Raw genomic sequence first — 21,444 nt, 5'->3', positions numbered from 1 at the left:
GCAAATACCAAACTTAAAGATTCCTTGAGAAATCATAAGAGCTCCATTATTTTCCTTTGTGAATTATTTTGTTTTGCTTATGATGATCAACTTTAATAGCACAGGGATTTCTCTTTAGATTTTCTGTAAAGTAAAACAAAACAAAAAAGCCAAAGCTACTGGTTTTATTTTCCACAATTTGATGCATTTTTTAAGTGATTGAAATATATAGGTAGTGAGTCTTAGTCACAAGGATTAGGTCATGAATCTTCAAATTAACACAAATTCACTTTGAGTTACTTTAATCCAATTTGTTTGCTGAGTTTTGTCTCTCATCTTAAATAAACATTGGAGAAGAAAAGTCTCTCACCTCCGTTATGTCATCTGTATCTTCAAGTTTCATTTACTTTCCTGACCTCCCACTTCTCCTCTCAGGCATCACCATGCTGACCCAAGTATTTGGTTTCCCTTGCTCCCAATTCCAGCTTCCATTCAGTGTGCTGAGCATCATTTTTAATTCACGTATGTGTATGCAATCTGCTACCTCCAAATACTTCCAACTCCACCTTCATTATTATCAGTTTTGCTTTTCAAGAATTAAAGTTTTTCTTAACCTACTCTTAAATTCTGACTCTTGATATAAAGAGAACTCTTGATATAAAGAATCTAACCCAATGATTCTTAATCTCTGTTGGGCACTGACCTAATTCACTGATGGATTTATTCAACAACATATATTAAATCCTACTAGGAACAGGTACTGTGCTAGGAGCTGGGATTTAATGACAACCACAGTCTATTCCCCCATGGAGTTTTACAGCATAGCAGCTTAAAAATCAGAAAGCTACAGACCCTCTTAGAAAATTGTATTATCATTAAAAAATGTGCATAAAATTCCTAGAAACTAATCCGCAGTCCCTGAACAGACGCTAATGCTGTAGACTCCTCATATCTCCTGTATTCAATTCTTGTCCTATATATACTTCTTCACCAGATAATTTAGCCAGATAATAGAAGGGGAATGCTTCCTCTTTCTGACCTCACAGCTTCTGAGCCACTTTTTTCATCTATTTCCAACTCATTTTTGCCTCCTTCCTTGGGACCCAAGCAACAAGCTGACATTCTTTCCTTGTCTCTAGGCATCCTTTTAAAGATCATGTTTCCCCCATGATATTGTCAAGTTGTGTTTTGTTTTTTATGGTTTTATCCTTTCACTGCCATCTTCCTCTGCTCACAGCAAGCACCTACTCTTCTCCTATCTAACATGATTTTAAAGAAAATCGCTTTGCCAGTCTCCTGGAGAGGTCTCCTCAGTTCTTTCCTTTTATGCCTGTTTTCTTTTATGAGATAAAAGGGAATAAAAGTAACTTTTGTGGATGGACTTCATAGCATTAACTCATAAATTCCAAGTAGCACACAAACTAAATGGCAAACTAAACTGAACTCAGTCTGCCTTGGTCTTTGGTGGACAGCTCCCAGGGCAGTGGATGAATCATGGGGAAACAATCTCACATCGTTCTTCCATGTGCCAAGTCCTCTTCTTCTGTGTGTTACCCATGTGCAGCCACCAATCGTGCCCAGTGCCACTGCTGGCACTGCTTAGGCATTCACTAATAATAACATGATGGTTTCAGTTAGGAGATAAAATTAGGTGGCGAACTAAAATCTAGACTAAGCTCTCCATGTCACCTTTCTACCACAGCTGCACCAAAGGAGAAAAATAAGACATCATTCCACAAGATTGGGATGATTTCTACTTGTGAAAGTATGTGCTTCTTTCACTGAAGGAAATTTATTTTGTTATTATCCATGAAAGACAGTGAAAAGAACTGTTTTCCATTTTGTAAAGCTTTTTCCCTTGTTTCAGTGTGCTGTTATTACTTTTTAATATATGTAGTACTTCCTAAAACTTACACCACCCAATATTTAATCTAGTTTTCTAGTGAAAACATCAATAATCTTTCATTTTCAGTGATGAAAAATAAGTCTATACTTTGGTTACTCCTCCTAGAGTTCTGTTTAACCAGTATTTATTTTGTTTCAGGTCTCATTGCATAAGATTGAGACATCAGATTTTACATGCCGACTATTGAATATATATTGTAATATTTCTAATTTTGTTTTCCATTAAGACAGACTTCGTCCTTATTGATATTTTCATTTAAAATTCTCCTTGTAAACTCTCAGATTCACATAAGATAACATAGCAAACAACAGCTCTTGGGGAAAGGTGATTTTTTTGGGGAGGACTACTATTCCTGTTAGAATGAGGAACATTTGTTTTCAGCCTCAGAAATGCTCTTTAGAGACAGGCAGAGAGAGGCTTCTCTTAGATCTGCTGCTCAAAGGCAAATGAAGTTACAACTGTGACCCCAGTTTTTAAATAATCAGTTTGCAGCCTTTAATGTGTTTTGTTTGAAGGTATGTGTTGAAAGTGAACATGGGCTTATCCCTTTGTTTCATATCTTTTTAATTTATTTTAATTATGCAACTAATATTGTCCAAAAAGAGATTCTCCTGAGATCTCAGATGGGCATTGGTCAATAATAGTTACCCATTTCTATTTCTTGAGAGTTCCTTATGTGGTTTGGATTAAAATTTGTTTAGTGACACACTGGCAATGAGAAAAAAAGTCAAGAGTCACTTTGAAATGTCCAAAATTAAAGTACAATTTCTTCAGGAAGGTTCAGAAAGGCTGACATTTTAATAAAATATCCTATCTGGGCAATGTGAAATGAGATAACATAAGGAAGAGCCTAGCACACTGCTCCCTGGGCATGCAAAATCTAGAGTCTTTGTTCTTCTGTGTATTATTAACTCTTTTAACAAACTACAAGTATCCAGAAGAGAGGTCATCCTTAAAACTAGCAATTTCTAGATTCTAAAAGATATCCCTGAAATTACAGATTTTCAGAGTTCTGTTTCCAAGGGAGTTTATACTTTACGCTTCAATTTAATCCCTATTTTCTATGATGAAAATATTTTATACTTCTCTATAAAACCCAGAATATTAAAACTAAAACCTTACAATGAATCTCTGTTGAGAAGTCAAAACAAGTAAGAATTATTAACTGCATGTGAGGGAATTACATTATCTGGGAGAGATCATTTTATGTCAGAATTACAAGGTCAGTGAAGTGTTAAGTTCTTTCAAAATATTTTTACATTCTTTATGCTTTCTAAGCCTACTGCTTAAGAGAGCTTAGAAGCATACCTTTGATAACAAACAAGACATTCATAATTTTAAAAAAAAGACTAGTTCCATGTTTCTTATCCTGCTTCAAAAAAAAGGAAAAGAGAAGAGAGAAAGAAGGAGAGGAGACAAGGCTTTTCAATCAAGACTGAGAATTAATATTAGTTATCACAAGATATTAAGTGCAGGCTTTTATTTGACCTGAAAAAGTGAATTTCTGAAAAGTATTTATGGAATGGATGACTGTTATTTTGACTTCACTGTTTTCATGGAAGCTTTAGGACTTTGTTTTAATATTATAACCAGAAAAATTAACAAGCTCTATTTACTTCAAATTCGCTTCCAAATCAATCCAATAGCCAAAGCCTAATGAAGCTTTGGAGTTCACATGGATTTTGAAAATTTATTTCCACTTTCCTTTATTGTCAGGCCAAACAAAAAATGTTTATGGTTCTGTGTAGTTCTTCTGTTAATACTGTAGTTTCTTCCTGTGCAAACTGCATTATACAGCATACTTTCTGATATTGTCATTCCTGGCTCTGATAAACTATTAGGCCACTTAACTATATCCTGTGCAGGGCAATGGAAGGAATAAAACAAAAATTCACCAACTATTTGAAGCCAGAGAAAGAGCAGGATCAAATAAAGTCTGGGGATAGAAAAAGGTAGGTCCAGCTGGACAGGGACAAGTCTTGGCAAAGATTAGACTGATAGCTTCATAATTAATGGCTCCTTGATCTGAATGCGAAATGTTACCTGAGGCCCCAGGAGAGATGAGCTCTCTTCATATTTGCCCCCTGGCATCCTAAATTTCTTTTATAACACGCGTGATACTTGGCACTTGTATGTTCAGTGTCTCTCTCCTGCACCAAATCCCTTATCTTGCTTACTGCTAAATTCCAGTGCCAAGGACATATATGTGTTCAATGAACGCTTGCCAAATGTATGAATGAATGAATGAATGAATGGGAAAGGGAGGTAGGGTATAAATGGAAGTAGCATTTTTTATAGTTCCTATAGGCTGTTTTATACACGTTTTTCATGTTAATCTTTACAAACCTTACAAAGTCTTGTTCCTGTATTCGAGGAACAACAAAAAAGCTGAAGTTCAAAGAAATTTACTCACTGAAAGTCTTGCAGCTAGTAAAGCTAGTATCTAAACATGAGTCTCTGCCTCTAAAACCCATCCTAATATGCCATACTCTGTTGTCTCACCTAAGAGCCAAACACTAAATTTGTTTCAATACACAGATATTTGGTGTGTTTTCATATAGTGCAGCATTTTTGACAATGTTTAGTGTATGACATCACAGTACAAGGATCTTGGAGTTCAAAATTGTGAAATTGATTTACTTTGTGATTTAACAGAAGATATTAGACATGTAAACAACAAAAGTTAAAACCAAAAATATTTTTATATTTGAGAATGCTTTTGACATTTTAACCTTAATGATCTAGTAGGAGAAACAGATAATATTTGCACTACTATATGAAGAGCCGTGTTAGAGAGGATGGAGCAACTGGGCAAGGTGCTTCACCCAGACTAGGCTAACATTTGAAGGCACAGCAGTTTTTATGCTAGTGTTTATGGAGCCTAAAGAACTTCACCATGGGCCATAGGACATAGGACAGCCTCCCTGGCACCCACATGCACAAAAAACCATCAGCAGTCTGCAGCCCCAGGCAAGGCAACCCTGTCACATCATAGACCAGCAGGGCCAAAAGCTGGGACTTGGGCAAGTAAGAAAGCAACCCCAGGGATTGATGGGAGCACAGCAGGACAGGGCCAGCCTGTACGTGCATTTCCACATGCAGTTAGGGTGTGCTGTGGTTAGTGTGTCCAGGACTGTGCCAGCTGGTGTAGGTTTGTGTAGGAGGGATCTCTCCACTGCTGTGCCACAAATCAGCCAGGAAGTATGGAAGCTCATGTAAGTTGACATAGGTCTATGATGTGAATGACCGAATGCCTCATTATATATGACACATCCTCATCCTCTGTTTATGGTGGCTCTGGCTGTCCTTTGCTGGATTCCAGAAACACTGACCTCTGTACTATTCCTGAAACATAGAAAAACTGACCGTGCCTCAGGGCCTTTGCACTTGTCTTCTTTCTTCCTGGAATGCTCTTTTCACAAATGGCCCACTTTCTCACTTCCTGTCACTTTATCACAGAGACTGTCCCTGACCACTCAATATAAAACAGAGGCCTCAACTGCTACCACCAACATCCTTCTTACTTTATTTTTCTTTTACTTTTTATACCCCTTTATTTTTCTCCAGAGCCCTAACAGGTTTTTGTTGATTAACTGTCCTCTCTGTAAGACTCATTATGGCAGAGATTTTATTTTGTCCACCATAGTTTTCCCAGTGTGTGAAAAAAAAATCTAGCAAATAGTAGGTACTGAAAAATCATTTCTTTTGAATTAATAAGTTTTGTCTTTGTATCTCTAAAGACATAATAGGCAGCCCTATTATGCCATAACATTTATTGAATATATAAGTATATAATACTTAGCCCGGCATATGAGGCCTTTCACAGTCCAGCATCTACTTAGCTGACACCCTTGTCATGTCCCATTCCCCCTTCCTGTCCTAAGGGCTGGTTACCCTGAAACTCTTCTCTTGCTGTGGCCCAGCATGCCACGCTGTCATGCCTGCATTTGCACTTGTTATTCCTCCTTCCTTCTGTGTGATGTGCCGTCCTCCCTCACCCCTCCAGCCCACACCTATCTGCCCCCAAATCAAAATTTCTGTTGCTGATTCATGACGGATACACTACTGGCTCTTTTCACTAATATTTTTTCATAATGCATTTAACATTGTCTTCCATCCTTTGTTGTAGTATGCTTCCCCTCAAATTGCAATTGTATTTGCCTTGTCTCCTATTCCCCTCTCTAGCAATTTTGAGGTGTGCCAGTGTTTTATTCATTTGTCTTCATACGGTGTCAAATAGTAGAGAAAGAATGATGGCTTCCATTTGTGTCTCTCTTGCCCCCAGACACCATGCTGAAGGCCCTTCATACCTTCTGACAGATCTTCAAAAGAACTTTGCAAAATTGGTGTCACTTATGCCATTTTAAATGTTAGGTAATGGAGGCTCAGAGAAGGGAAGCAACTCAGCCAGGGCACCAGGCTAGTAAATGTCAGAGCCACGCTTCAAACCCAGGTCTGCCTGTAAGCAAAACCCTTGTCCTTTCCATGGCATGAGGGCTTAAATGACTTGATGTATGTTCCTTGTGAAGGAAATACCATACTTTAAAAATGAAATCATATTTCTAGTATTTTTTGATGTCTGTAAAGGTAATAAGCATTATAAATCTTTTTGAGAAAATGCTTATTTGCTGTATGCATATTCTTACTCTCTTTTGCTTCCCCCCACCCACGATCCCTCCCCCGCAACCCAGGCACACTCATGATTGGTAACTGAGTGGCTTTGTAACTTAAAAAGCTGAGAACTAGATTTGGGCATTTAACCCTGGTCCACTTAGGCTTTAGCTTAAGGGAAAAATACTTTTTGTGACATAAATGCCTAATCTGGCTTTTTCCCCAGTAAACAAACTGCATTTTTAAACTATCTTAAATCTCCAGATATACTTGGCATTTCTATAAGACTTTAGTATCTCATCAGGACCCGATTGATGGTATTTCATTTTATCCCAAATGTGAAGAAAATATGTCTCCATGCATCATTTCATGGAAATATAATAGTAAAAAGCCCTGGCTATTCCCTGATGATTTCAAAGTGGGTTGGGTGGCTATTAAAAGTAGCTGCAAGTCTTAAGTAGTGCTTTCAGCATAGGAACGTTTCTCATACATTAATGAAATCACTTATGATTTCCAGATGTTCTTAGTTTTTTCATTTAATGATAGTATATTTGCCAAAATACATTTCTAGTTACTCCTAAAGAAAATCTTGTGTACCCATCTGTGCTACTTAAGGAATACATTTGTGAGCAAACTGTTTCATAAACACTTTTGTTTATCATTGTGTGAGACAGGGAAGAGTGACAATGGTTGAATTTACAAATTGCCCAGAGAGCAAGGTTTAAAAAAAATTAATTCCAGTGCAGTTTGTTTAAACATAAAATTATTAATTTGAATATCAGCCTTTTGGGGAGGATTTCTCCATCCCTCAGATGTCCTAGCCTGGTGTGGGTGCCACCAATAAGCAAAACCAAGTGTAGCCAAGTATTTAATATTCAGAGTAGATGAATAGTAGGAAAACAAGTGACAGTTGCATATTTGTAAGACATGAATTATGCATCACTGACTTGCCAGCTCTTGACTTTTTACTTAAAAAAAAAAATTGCTCCCTGTGTAATTTTGGCTCATTTCCAGAGTCCGTATTCTTTACTGCTAGCTGAGATGAGACGCCAATCCCCTGTGCTGTTTGAATTTGCGCAACAATGCTTTAATACCCAGAGCTCCTCCATAAATAGTCTGTTCTCCCAATACTCAGTGAGAAAACAACCACAGGAAATCTGGGAATGTGCAGCTACCCCGCTTAATTGATCTAAGCAGCCAGGGCCGGCAGGGGAGCTTTCACGTACACAGCCTCTATTCCTGGCTTGCAGGACTGTTTACCTAAGGGGCAAAGAAGTCCACCTGCGAAAGACACCATGTTGCTACTACAGCCTTAGCAACAGCAGTAGCCCGGTTTTCATTGTTGTTGTTTACAGTCATGAGAGCCATACTCCTTTAAGAAAACACCAAACTCCTTTCCCTCATTCCTGGCCCCAATCAGTAATCACCAAGACTGTCAGCTGCCTGCAGTTATCGGGAAGAGCAGCCTGGGGAAAGTTAAAGGAGCACAGATGGACAGTTGCTTTCTGCATGCAAGTGGCCAGCTAGGATCTGGGGGGCATCAAGCCATGATTTTTATTTCTGTGCTGGATGCATTAGCAGCTGTGACTTGGAAGGTTTTATCCTGAAGGAGTGGAATTGCTGCAGACGTCTTTGGGTTTTGGTGAGCAGTAGATATTTGGGGACATTGTGCTGTTATTGCAGAGCCCCACAATGAAGATCCAGGAGCATCCCAGCCTATCTGACACCAAACAGCAGAGAAATCAAGATGCCGGTGACCAGGAGGAGAGCTTTGTCTCTGAAGTGCCCCAGTTGGACCTGACTGCATTGTGTGATGAAAAGAACTGGGAAGGTAGGGTTGTCTGATACTTGGATCTTTTGCTATCATTAAAGCATATATAAATAAGCACAAATGAGAGGCATGTAACTATGTGAGAGTGGGTGAAAGAGCTATGCATGCAGAAGTAACTGCATTTCCAAATGACCGAAAATCCTTGACCTGTCATAGGAATACCTCAGGGTAAATGTTGCTGAGGGCAGTTGCAATCTAAGAAAGAAAACATGCTTGCCCTTTATCATAGTGTCACCTTGCAGGCCTTTTTTTTTTCTTTGTGACTTACCAGGAGTGCTGATATGTGTATGTCTTTTCCCCCTCATAGTACCAAGCAGAGTAATAGGGAACCGGTGTGCTTTTAGGATTTCTACCTTCTGTGTCACGATCCTCCCACTGCTGCATGCCAGTCGCCTGCCTCTTTCATGAAATCTCCTTCCCATTTTGGTTTGCTTTGTTTCTATGTTTGTTTTTATGGAAAAATTTTTATTTCAGGTTAACAAATTTAAGGGATTTGCTTATCAAAAAGAACACTGAATACATGCATCTTACTGAAAGCTTGTAATACAGTGAGTGCTTTAGATTGTTTTTTTTTTCCTAGAGACTTTTGGTGAAAACGTTAGAAATGTACTTGCGAGGAAGAAGAGAGTAGCCTTGTCAAAATTGTGTTTCAGGGACGATATTGCAGCAGTTTTATCAAGCTGCTTATTCTTTCATTATCCATGTGTCTGCATCCAAACACATACCAATGTGGATCCAAAATAAATGCCAGTCTACCTCTATACAGTATGTGCGTGACGGCTGCAAGGAGGGAAAAATTGTGCACCTGATTCCAATACAGCAGGATGACTTAACACAATGACTTACCAGGGGGTCTTAGCTGTGAAAAATCAGTCCCGTTTCAGCACGTGGATCTCCTTGTCTTCTCTCCCTACCCGCTTTCCTCTCTTTCTTAACCAAGAAGTTATCTTAATGACCTTAGATGAAGGATCAAGAGGAGAGCTAAAAAGACCACCAGGTGAAAAAGAGTAAACCCCATTTCTGGCATCCAGGGCTTTAGTGAAAACAAACTGTTTTTTATTCTAGTTCTGTCCTTGAAATCTAAGAAACCTGTTCTAGTTATTTTTATATAATTAGGCAGTGGATTTCAGATTTTGTCAGATATTTTCAGCTCAAAATGTATTCACTGAGCAGCAAAACGCAGGGTTGTTTAATTTGTAATTTCAGTTATATATTCCTGAGTACCTTTCTGTTCTTTCATTTTTGAGTACTGTGAAATAATCACGTTAGTTTTTAATTCATACATTAAAAACAACCTGTGCCCCCACCTCCCCCAAAAAAAGTCCCATAGTAGTCACTGTTACCCAAATAAAAGAAAAATACAGTAACCAAAAAATAAATGTTATATTTGCGTCTTAGTGATATGGTCTACCCTAAAGCTCTAGATAAAAACTAGGATTTTTGGTTAGAATTCAAATTAGCCACATTTTTTCTTTCTCCTGAAATGGACTCAGTTTATTTTTATCTTGGTTAGTCATAAATTTATCATCTCTCTCAGCCACTTAAATGATGCTAATATAAAGCTGAGAATACTCTTCAGAGTGACTGAAAGCCAGCTTATAGTTTCCTTAAAACTATTTTATTAACATAAAGAATTTTCCTTCAGATAATAATTGAAGGAACCAACATTTCATTTTAGAAATCTAGATGGATTTTTTTTTAAAAGTTATTGGAAAAAAATACGTTGCATTTCAATAGGCTTGGGAAAGTGGATTGTGTATTCCAAGTAGTTTTTGAAATAACTTTAACTTTTTTTGTTTTTGTTTTGCCAATTACTGCATTTGTCATTGAATGTACATATCTTTAAAATCTACATGAATTCACATCAAGGCCATTCTGATCATTTGATTACTGCTTTCAGTGACTTTTTTTTTTAAGCTTATGTACTTATTGTAACTTTCCAAGTTACATTATAGCACTAATATAGCTATAAGTATAATGAAAGTAAGGAATTTTTGCATAAAACGAGAGCAATAAGTCTGATCACTAAAATATCACCTTTTTTTATAGCTAAAATAAGAAAATTGTGTCTTTCCAGTAAGGAATAAACTTTGCACGAATTTGTGAATGTGAAGCCAGTGCAACAAAATATGTAAACGAAAGTCATAATTACCAAAAACCTCCTGAACCAGTATCCACCTACAAGCCCCCATCACCAGTCTTCAAGGCACCATCCCCTCTTTTTTGGTTTGGTTGCTCCTTCCCATCCCCATACCATAGCTCATACTCTCACATTAATGTGGAATCGCAGAATGTCAGGTGAAGCAATACTTACTGCAGAGGCGAGCACCAGTAGGCTATTCACTAAGTACTGCCCCTCCACACGAAAATGATGTTCATTGGCTTCTGGGGCTCAGTATCAAGGAAACAAAAAGGGAAATGAAACTAATAAATAGATTCCGTAGGACATGTGGAATGGAACTCTCGCAAAGTGAATGTAGGATCCGAGTCTGGTCATGCTTACTGGCAAATACTAAGCATACTTTATCCTTTTTAAATATACATAGCTGTTTTATTATTTGATTTAGCCACATGACTATTATTACTAGGATTTCCAATCACCAGAGTTAAATGAATATACAGATTTAATGTACTATTCTGTGTTATTTAAAGCTCTTCAGAGTTGCATAATTAGAATGTTCCCAAGCAGTCAATGATGTTGATTTGAGGATACTCCTTGTGTAAGCACTGGGGTTTAAGCAGTCAGCTACTCTATTCAGTATGTCCTGATGAAATTAAATTTAAAGGGGCATTTTAAGCCGGGCATGGTGGTATGCGCCTGTAGTCCCTACTACTTAAGGGACTCCGGCTGAAGCCGGAGGATCACTTCAGCCCAGGAGTTCAAAACCAGCCTGGGCAACATAACAATACCCCATTTCAAAAAATGGAGATGGGTAGTATTTTTAAAAGGGCATAAGATACTTCATATATCTAACTCATCACTTACTGCTTGTTGAAAATAACTTTGGAAAGGAAATTCTCTAAAAGTATCATAGAAAAACAAGAGATCTTAAAAGATCTTCCACTTGAACCTTCCTATTATACAGATGAGAATACTGAGGCCAAAAGAAGCAAAATGATGATTCAAAGTAACAAAGTCTCCTCATTTGCACCTGATGCCTCTTTCTAAACAATGTCAGTTTTATATCCTTGTGGGCAATAGATCAAAGTGGTTACAAGCCAGATTCCCTGGGTTCAAATCCTGGCTCTGCTGCTTATCAGTTTTGCGACAAGTTAGTAAACCTGCCCTGGTTTTCACCTTAATTTTCCCATCTTTAAATAGGATGGTAACAGTAGGTAATAATGAATAGTAGATACAGTAGTATCTACTTAATAAGTTTATTGCAAGGATTAAATGAGCTAAAATATGCTAAGTGCACAGCACAGTATGGGCTCATAGTAGGCACTGTGTGTGTCAGTTTTATCTTCCATAAATATTTCCAAGTATAGTTTCAGGAAAAATCAGCCTAAGTTTGCCTTCTTTGAAACCAGAACGCAGTTTACCGAATGGCCATGGACGGCTCTGAACACAAGAGGAATTGGTATTACTAGGTCCTCTACAGATTTATTAAGGATTAACCATGTCACACCAACCTCCTTTTTCTTTGATATTATTAATACTAGACTTTAGATTGGGGAAATGGTGCATTTGAAAAGACTTCACCTGGGCCTTTGACGGGCCCTTAATGATAGCCCGACTGTCAGAGAAGTGGGAGAGAAGACAGGTAGGGTAGTGAATTAGTAACTGATTAAGCAGCTGTTCTTAAATGTGTAGATAAATGGATCAAAGTCAGCTCAAATGGGGGTATTCTCATTAGGTAAAAAGTCCTCAGCCCTATCCTGTTCTACACATTTATTAATGATTTAAATGGAGCTATTAAGGGCTTGCTTATTAACTTTGCAAACAGGGACAAAGCAGATAAATGTAAGGATTACATTTGTGATTGATAAAGCTGACTACTCTGGTTCTTTCTAACTCTGTTGGTTAACAAGACTAATTGAACAATTTCATAGGACTAACATTGTTCTAAAGTTAAATTCTGGAACACTAAAGAAAATTTTATAAAATTCTTCCAGTAAAGAGCCTCCACAATGAGGCTTACATCTTTCTATGTCTGGGATGTCCAAGTACCTCCTAGCTCAGCTGAGCAGAAAAATGGTTACATCTTGCCAAGGAGTAATGGCTCTAAATAATATAGTTGGAAAGGGAATGTGAAAAACGTCGGCCCCCTTAATTCTGTGCAGATTTTTGAGAAATCAATCATCCCAGTACCCGGTTTTCTTTTGTATAGTAAGTGGATCCAGCCAGCTAAGCAGAGAGTAGCTTGTCCCAGTGACCATTTTAGCATTACTCAGAGATATGTTCCCTCTTTCTACAGAAAATTTCTGTTATATCCATGTGTACTATAGTGTCTGAACTGGAACTCCCCCAGGGCCTAGTCTTTTTTTATTACTTCAGTAGCAAGCATGCAGCTTTTATCTCTCTTATTTCCGACCTGCTGCAATGTCAACTGACCTGGGTGGATTAATTTTTAATAGAGAGGCATGTCATACTTATGTCCAGAGTTCACTGTGACAAGACACATGACTAAAAGCAAAACTAACTGTACACAAGGAACTTTGGTCTAGATATGAAAATGCATTTATTTTATGTGGCGGTTTAGCAAGACAGTCCAGTGTGAAGCCTCACATCCCTCCTGTTTTTCCCTTTAAATAATTTTCTTGCAACATCCCTATCTCTCTCCTTGCTCTAGAATTGCTAGTTAAAATATAAAATATTTCCCAAAGTAGCAATTGGGAATGGTCAGGGAATGGTCAGTGAATACATCCTCAAAACCGGCTCTCTAGGCAGGCAGTGAAATTGTACCTGTTATCTACCACACTACCTTATTTAGTACTTTGTTATTGTTCTAGTTGAGTGCCAACTATCAAAACATGAGCCTTGTGCTTTTAGATCATTTCAAACTAAAATGGGGAACAGTTTTATTGATCCCTTAGTTATACTGAACTGTGTATTACATGTCACTTTATAACTCTTTTGAATAGAAGCCTTAAATTATAAGACTATCGAATAACAGAAAAGAGAGAAAAAGGAATCAGGTAAGCATTTTGTGTTGCATAGATGAGAAACCTTTCACTTCTGTTCTATGTGCATACCTTTTTATTAGAGTTGAAACTCATATAGTTTTACATTTCTCATTTTAAAATAAGTGAATTCATTCACCCTAACTATATGTTTTAGGAGAAAATGTCACTGATAAGCTAGAATTACTGCAGCTGTGTATTTCCTGTATACCATGGGAGACGCTAGGAAAAGGACACATTTGATCTCCTTGTCAGTAAAGCAACTGATCAAGAATAAAGCCACAAAATAAAGCTGTGTTAACAAACAAGAAAACTGATGGATGGCCCTGCCATTAGCCACAAAGCATCAAATAATGATTGTTCAGTTCCATGATTAGCATTTTATAGTGAATTCAAGATCAGTTTATCTTATCACACACTCTTATAAGTAAAAATTTGTATACACAGAGACCACCTAGTTGAAAACTTAAAGATGAGTTATAACATTTTTAAGGAGATATTCTGCTAGATTCTAACACATTAAAGGGCTTCAGGATGTAAGGTAACACCTTTTAAACTAAGATTTTATGAATAGAAATGTCAAACTAACCAGCACACTCATATGCCAATATCAACATCAGACTTTGCTTTTCCAAAGCCCTCTGTCCCCAGGAAAGCTTCGTGCCCTGCCCCCAGTTGCTTTGCTGCTTTGCCACTCTGCGGTGAGCTTATTGCCTGCTGCATTACTGTTCAAGCCATCTTAACCCTTTCCCTCTCCTGGGGAGAGTCCTTGCAGAAAATTACTGGTGTCTTATGAAATACCGTGACAGAGAAGATGCAAGCTGGTCAGTTTAATAGTTCCATTTTCTGCAGCTGACATGTTTTATTTTTTCTAGTGGTTGCTTTCCAGTCCCCCCTCCTTACTTCGCCTCTCAGTCCATTTTTTATTCTTTTATGTTGGCGTTTTGAGCTGCTTGTGCCCAAGTCCTACCACTTAGGAGGAGCAGACCGATAGTGTTAGTACAAATGATGAAACACCTCCTGTTCCTGTCCAGCTTTAGCCAGGCACGTCTACCAGCATGTCCTCTGCCACTTTTTGAGCCTCAATAGATAAGAATCTGTCTTTAACACTGCTTTCATTTCTTAAAGTATTTGTATTTTTATCTGCATTTCCAGATAACCTAGTTCTCTTTAAATTTCGAGAACCTGTGGACTTCATTCCATATAAAGTTAATTTTTTTAATTAATGTGCTTATCCTCCCTATTATATGGGGTCTACTAAAATCTCAGAAAGTTGCCACTCTTATGGAAGCACTTGGCACATTCTAAGTTGAAGCACTGATCTGGAAGTCAGGAGACTTAGCTTCTAGACCCACCTCTTGGGGTTTCAGTTTCCTTATCTGTCACCTGCTGGGTTGGATCAATCGTTCTCAAACCTGGCTGCACATGAGCATCACCTGGACAGCTTTTAAACTTGTGTGTGTGAGGGGCACATATCTGGACCCTCACCTAAATATTGTTGACTTGGATAGTATGAGGTCGCCTGCGTGCTGGTAGCCATTTATATTTCCCTGTGTGACTTTAATGTGCGGCCAGGATTGAGAAATCACAAAATTAGTTGAGGTATGAAGTCACACCCAGCTGTAACATTCTAGGATTATATATTTTTAAATAGAAGCCTGAATAAGCACTTATTTAAGATAGTTTTGCACATTTTATAGTATGATAGGTAGAGGAGCAACTGTTCCATGATTCAAAGTCTAGGAATCCCAGAGTTTAAGATCATAGCCAAATTCTACCGTTGTGTAAATCACAGTAATCCACAAGTAAATTTCAAGCATTACTCATTCTATAATGCAAACATTACAAATGAAATACCTTATATCATCGACATCTATTTTTTAAATCTTTTAGATAGGATTTTGTTTAATGAGGAAAGGAGCCTATTGAGGTAAGTCTTGCAGTAAATAGAAGTAGACAGTTGCCCTCTTCCCTCCCTAAATGACAGATCAAGATTTTGTGCTGAGCGTGTTTTTTTTTTTTTTTTTTTTTACAGATTATCTAAACTGATTTGTACAGATTTGTCCTTTGTAAGGTGTTCGTTTTTCTTCTGTTGGCTAATTTATGTATGCATCTCACTCTAACTGGAGTCTTGAGCAGCTTCTGAAGTTTCAAGCGCAAAGCATGCATGTTAAATGTGCTAATCCCAACACACTTAAGCAGAAGCACACAAAACAGCTTACTGGATGACCTCAAGGGAAGTTATAAACTCCTAAATACATAGGCTCTCTCAAGATTGATGTGGTTCCTTAGCTTGACTCCTCGGTTGTTTAGTGAAGGATGTACAGCCGTGATACCAAATATCTCCCCCACCAACACATTTTCTTTTCTTTGTTTTTTTTTTGTTTGCTTGTTTGTTTTTTGAGACAAAGTCTCACTCTGTCGCCCAGGCTGGAGTGCAGTGGCACAATCTCTGCTCACTGCAAACTCCACCTCCTGGGTTCAAGCGATTCTCCTGCCTCAGCCTCCCCAGTAGCTGGGATTACAGGCATCCACCACCACACCCAGCTAAATTTTGTATTTTTAGTAGAGATGGGGTTTCACCATGTTGGCCAGGCCGGTCTCAAAATCCTGACCTCAGGTGATCCGTCCGCCTTGGCTTCCCAAAGTGCTGGGATTACAGGCATGCACATTTTCTTTTCATTGATGCCATCACGTGGAAGAGTTTTTATCACTAATTGACTGGGCTTCCCCGCTTCAAGGCTGCTCCTCAGGGTAGCCTAGCAAATTCTCTTTGGAAAGCCAGCGAGAATGGAAAGGAGAGGTAGACAGATGATGGCTGTCAGACATATTGGTGATTTCAGTTGGGGCGCGGTGTCCTTAGTCTGGACCTTAGCTGTAAAATGAGAAACGATTCAATGGGCAGCTTCCTAAAGCATCTGGGAAGCCTGGGAAACACTTGTGTTTTGAAGAACAACCCTGACCTCTTTCAGGAACAGTCCTGACCTCTTACTGCCCTTATTTTCCAGAGCCTATCCCTGCTTTCTCCTCCTGGCAGCGGGAGAACAGTGACTCTGATGAAGCCCACCTCTCGCCGCAGGCTGGGTGCCTGATCCGTCAGCTGCTGGACGAAGACAGCGACCCCATGCTCTCTCCTCGGTTCTACGCTTACGGGCAGAGCAGACAATACCTGGATGACACAGAAGTGCCTCCTTCCCCACCAAACTCCCATTCTTTCATGAGGTATGTTTCTCTGTGTTGCTGATAGACAAATGCATCATCCCCACAACATCAGAAAAGAGGAATGGCACTGATAGTGAATAATTTTTTTTAATTAAGTCGTGAGCCTGTGGAGCAACATATTTGAAATTCTCCATCCTAGGACACAGGCCATGTTGTAGTTTCCCATTTGAGCTGTGGCCCAACTGCAACATCACATATTGAATTTTCTTAGCATCTCCTTTCCAAAGCGCTCTCCAATTCAGCTCTTTTAGGCCCACAGGAAAGGTTGATGTTCGGTCCTACTTTGCTAATTATAAATGTGAGCTAGAAAGCCTAGATGTACTTAACAGGTGGGACATACCGAGCTCCAGTGGATCACTCAAGTGTCTTTTATTCAAGAGGAGAGAGGCTGTTTTGTCTCCGCGCTGCCCCTACCCCACCACCGCATGCCACATGGTGTCCCACTTCCCCAGGGCCCCTCTAGGCAAGCAGTGACTGCTCCTGGGGAAACTGACCCAAGTTGTACTCTTCACAGGCGGCGAAGCTCCTCTCTGGGGTCCTATGATGATGAGCAAGAGGACCTGACACCTGCCCAGCTCACACGAAGGATTCAGAGCCTTAAAAAGAAGATCCGGAAGTTTGAAGATAGATTCGAAGAAGAGAAGAAGTACAGAGTAAGTGTCCCCTCACACTGTTCTTTTCACCTCATCCTCTCCCTGGACATGGCAGCGTTTCAACAACTCAAAGAAACGACGAAAGGTTAAGGGAGGCTTCTAGGGAATCTTACAACAAAAAGGCGGTAAACCCTGGATAGTACACCTTGATAAACCCCAGTCATTATGTATCAGCATTTTCCTTGCACAAGTGTATTCTTACAAAAAAAACTGAAAGCTTAACTCTACATTTTATAAATTTTTTTAATCAGTAAGCAGGAACTGGAGAAATTGTTGAATGAAATCCTTTGTTTGACTAAAATTTAATTCAGTATTATCTTCTGAAATCTCATTAGCACTGAGCTCATTCTGCTGTCAGCTCTGTACCACAAGAGTGGCAAAAAGGCATTTTTGTGACGGTTGCTGAGCAAAACATCATATACCCCTCTGTTTTCTACACTGTTCATCTTACAGGTTGAACCCTACAAATAATGGCAAGGGGGTCATGGACCTCACAGAAGTCACTGATCATAAAGATGCATTTTGCCTCTGAGGAATTTTTTGAAAGCATCACAATAACCAAATATAAAGAAGGATAATGGAATTACATTTGTGACATTTGCTCTGATTGGTCGTGTTGAATTTCTTATTCTGATGGGGCTCAACTTTTCATTCCTATTTAAAACAAAAATGATCATCAAACACTTCTTACTTTCCCTGCTCCAGTTCCAAAGCATTTACTCTAGACTTCCTTTTCTCAGCCTTCCCACAGTGACAAAGCAGCCAATCCAGAGGTTCTGAAATGGACAAATGACCTTGCCAAATTCCGGAGACAACTTAAAGGTGGGTAAAATTCTGGAGCTGTGGCTTCTGTACAACAAGCCAGGTGCAGAATCTCTCACCTCCTCTCCCGCTGAGTGCCACTGCTAAGGCATTCCCCGGTCCTTAAAGATGCTTCCCAGCACTCTCAGCTATTCAGAGTGACCACTTCCCCAGGTCTTCACATGGTCTCAGTCATAGGGCAACCCGATCAGCTAAGAGGCGAATTCTGCAGCATTTCTTCATTTCCCTGGATCACTAATAGAAGGATGATGGTTCCAAGTCAGCATCTCTCAAACACCTGTTTAATCCAAGTCTCCATTTGCTGTGGTGGTAGAAGCAAACAAGTAGACACGGAGATGAATCTGCAAAGGGTATGGCCTCCATCCCTCAAAGAGATTCCCATCTTTTCAGAGACACAGTCATGTAAACAACTAAATAGAATACAAAGTGAACCTAATTTCAGAATAAGGTATGTAAGTCATACAGAAAAGGTTGGCCAGTGGTTGGGCATTAGATCACTAAATACCTTTAACCACTGAAGGAGCAAGGATGCCACATTCTGAGAGCATCATACAGGCTGATGCGGCTGAAGCTTTCTCAGCAATTAGTGTTAGGGAAACATTCCATGTAATCAAAGAAAATGTTACCATTCTCTCAGGTTTTACATAATAATTCAGGGATTTCTACTGATACTGTAACTAGATACTCTCTGAAAAAAGAATAAGTTATTGATACTACAGAAAAACAATTTGTGTTGGGCAGACATCAAATCTCATATATCAGGCCGGGCGCAGTGGCTCACGCCTGTAATCCCAGCACTTTGGGAGGCCGAGGCAGGCAGATCACGAGGTCAGGAGATCGAGACCATCCTGGCTAACATGGTGAAACCCCGTCTCTACTAAAAATACAAAAAAAATTAGCCGGGCGTGGTGGTGGGCACCTGTAGTCCCAGCTACTCGGGAGACTGAGGCAGGAGAATGGCGTGAACCCAGGAGGCGGAGCTTGCAGTGAGCTGAGATCGTGCCACTGCACTCCAACCTGGGCGACAGAGTGAGACTCCGTCTCTAAATAAATAAATAAATAAATAAATCTCATATATCTTTACCCCCAAATCTTCTCAACTAGAATCAAAACTAAAGATATCTGAAGAGGACCTAACTCCCAGGATGCGGCAGCGAAGCAACACACTCCCCAAGAGTTTTGGTTCCCAACTGGAGAAAGAAGATGAGAAGAAGCAAGAGCTGGTGGATAAAGCAATAAAGCCCAGTGTTGAAGCCACACTGGAATCTATTCAGAGGAAGCTCCAGGAGAAGCGAGCGGAAAGCAGCCGCCCTGAGGACATTAAGGTGCGATGATTCTGTGAAGTGCTAAGCCCTAAGCCATTGCAGTCAATGTGGTAGAGACACAGGGCATGCCACATGAATCCCAGTGGGAAGATGATGCCTTGTTAAGCCTTCCAGGCTGTTACGTGTCTAGGGAAGCTGATGAAACAGCTGCAGAGTGCGTTAACTGTGGGTGCTTTGGTTTTTGACTACAGATTGAAAACAAAACTCTATTGTATAGATTACAGAATGAACTTGTTTAGATTAATAGCTGGTTTTGTGACTCTGAGGTAGAAGGATTAGAGACAAACCTTTGGGACCATGTAACGTCTAACCGTCGTCATTGCTTGGGCCATTAAGCTAAGCCCCATGTGCCTCACAGCCCTGCTTACCTCAGTGTTCACCTTACCTTTGCTGCCATGAGGGAGATCCAAGTGGCTGATGATGATTCTGCTGTGCTGGCCACGTTTCTCCCAAGAGCTCAGGAGTAACCCATTTCTAAATGAACTTTGGATAGAGCTAGGGAGAGCTGTTATATGAGGGTTCTTTTTAGCCTTGCTTTAGTAATTTAAGTAAAGAAGTTGGAATGTTCACAAACATTTTCCTCTCTTTCAATTCTCTATCCCTGTGTTTATACAGGATATGACCAAAGACCAGATTGCTAATGAGAAAGTGGCTCTGCAGAAAGCTCTGTTATATTATGAAAGCATTCATGGACGGCCGGTATGTGATGTAGTAAATTTTCTGATTGGGGTCAATTATCTGGCTTTAGAAATGGATTTTCTATGTTCAGTATTTTACAAATGGGGTTCCCTAATGTTTGCTTGCTTTACTTTTAGGATAAAGGAGGTTACTATATATTTACACCATAACTAAGCTTTCCGAAGGCTTAACCAATAAGAAAGTTCTATCTAGTAGATGTGGAACTTACTTGGGTTCCAATGAAAAATTTGTTTGCAACTAAAATTTAGTCATTAATGTACCGCTTTAAAGGAAGGAATGGTGGAGGGGCCAGGGGTCGGAGGGGCAGAGTATAGGGCATAAAGACCCCTGGAGTTTGGAGACTTCCCTGTCCCTAGGTCTCCCCCAATAAGCTGTCACTGTAGGCTTCCTCATCCATAAAATGAAAGGTGTTAAATTAGAATAATCTGCCTTAGAATTCAATCTCTCTGCAATGCAGTGCAACTAGTGTTTGTCTATAAAGAAGTTCCAGCTGCCATTCAGAACCAGAAGTGTGAGGAATCCAAAATATGGCTTTGCCTTTTCATAACAACGGGAAGCATTTGAGGTGGCTTGCTGTTCAGCAAGCATTGCTTGAATGTTTGTTGTTAGCTGTGGGGGAAATGGTAGCATGATAGGCTTCTGCTCTCTTCCTTGAAGAACTTTTCATCAGACACCCTTCTTGTCAGTCACTGTTAATAACCTTTTGTTCATAATGTTGTCAGAGACCTAACAAAACAAATTTTTAAAAGCAGGTATAAGGAAGCATGAAGTTTAGGTTCACTGATTATTTTTATATAGCCAAAAAGTATAGATCTCTTTTTCAGTCTTGGCCATGACTATATGATAGTCTTTTCATCTAAAATATGCTCTTTTAAATAAAGAAGGCTCCAGAATAATTCACTAGACTCTAAGGTGTGGGAGGTCAGGGATTCTGGGCTTTGTTCACCTAGTGGTGACCCCAGTCCTCAGTGTCTAGCACAAGACCTGACACATGACACAGGCCCAATAACTATCTGTAGACTGTCTCCTTGGTGGCATTTTAATTCTGAATTTATCAGGTTTAAATGTAAAAAAAAAAAAATGCTGGCACTGATGATTCTTCTGCTGGCCTGTCCCTGCAGTGGAAAAATACTGACACTCTGGGATAATGTTCATGTTTCAGCCAAGCTTTGTTTGGGATTTTTTTTGAAGGCATTGAACCAAATAGTAAATGCTCTAGAGCTCAAATACATTGTGAAACTTTCTCCTTCTCCACTGGAATATTCAAAATGT

General features: G+C 39.4%; 1 protein-coding gene across 18 annotated transcripts in view; it reads left to right on the top strand.

Moving 5' to 3' along the window:
• The window catches only part of FAM13A (family with sequence similarity 13 member A), a 384,724-nt gene that overhangs the window by 343,982 nt on the left and 19,298 nt on the right, over positions 1-21,444 (top strand). For all 18 annotated transcript variants that reach the window (XM_055384654.2, XM_055384652.2, XM_019025591.4 and 15 more), the window contains 6 exons: positions 8,180-8,327; positions 16,460-16,673; positions 17,188-17,326; positions 18,067-18,148; positions 19,253-19,473; positions 20,089-20,172. In XM_055384654.2, the coding sequence (XP_055240629.1) occupies positions 8,180-8,327; positions 16,460-16,673; positions 17,188-17,326; positions 18,067-18,148; positions 19,253-19,473; positions 20,089-20,172 (888 nt within the window). The remainder of the gene's footprint in view (positions 1-8,179; positions 8,328-16,459; positions 16,674-17,187; positions 17,327-18,066; positions 18,149-19,252; positions 19,474-20,088; positions 20,173-21,444) is intronic.

Source organism: Gorilla gorilla, chromosome 3 (genome assembly GCF_029281585.2).
Source record: "Gorilla gorilla gorilla isolate KB3781 chromosome 3, NHGRI_mGorGor1-v2.1_pri, whole genome shotgun sequence".
Lineage (NCBI taxonomy): Eukaryota > Metazoa > Chordata > Mammalia > Primates > Hominidae > Gorilla > Gorilla gorilla.
The sequence above is the reverse complement of the archived record's forward strand: the minus strand, read 5'-3'. Positions and strand labels throughout refer to the sequence as shown.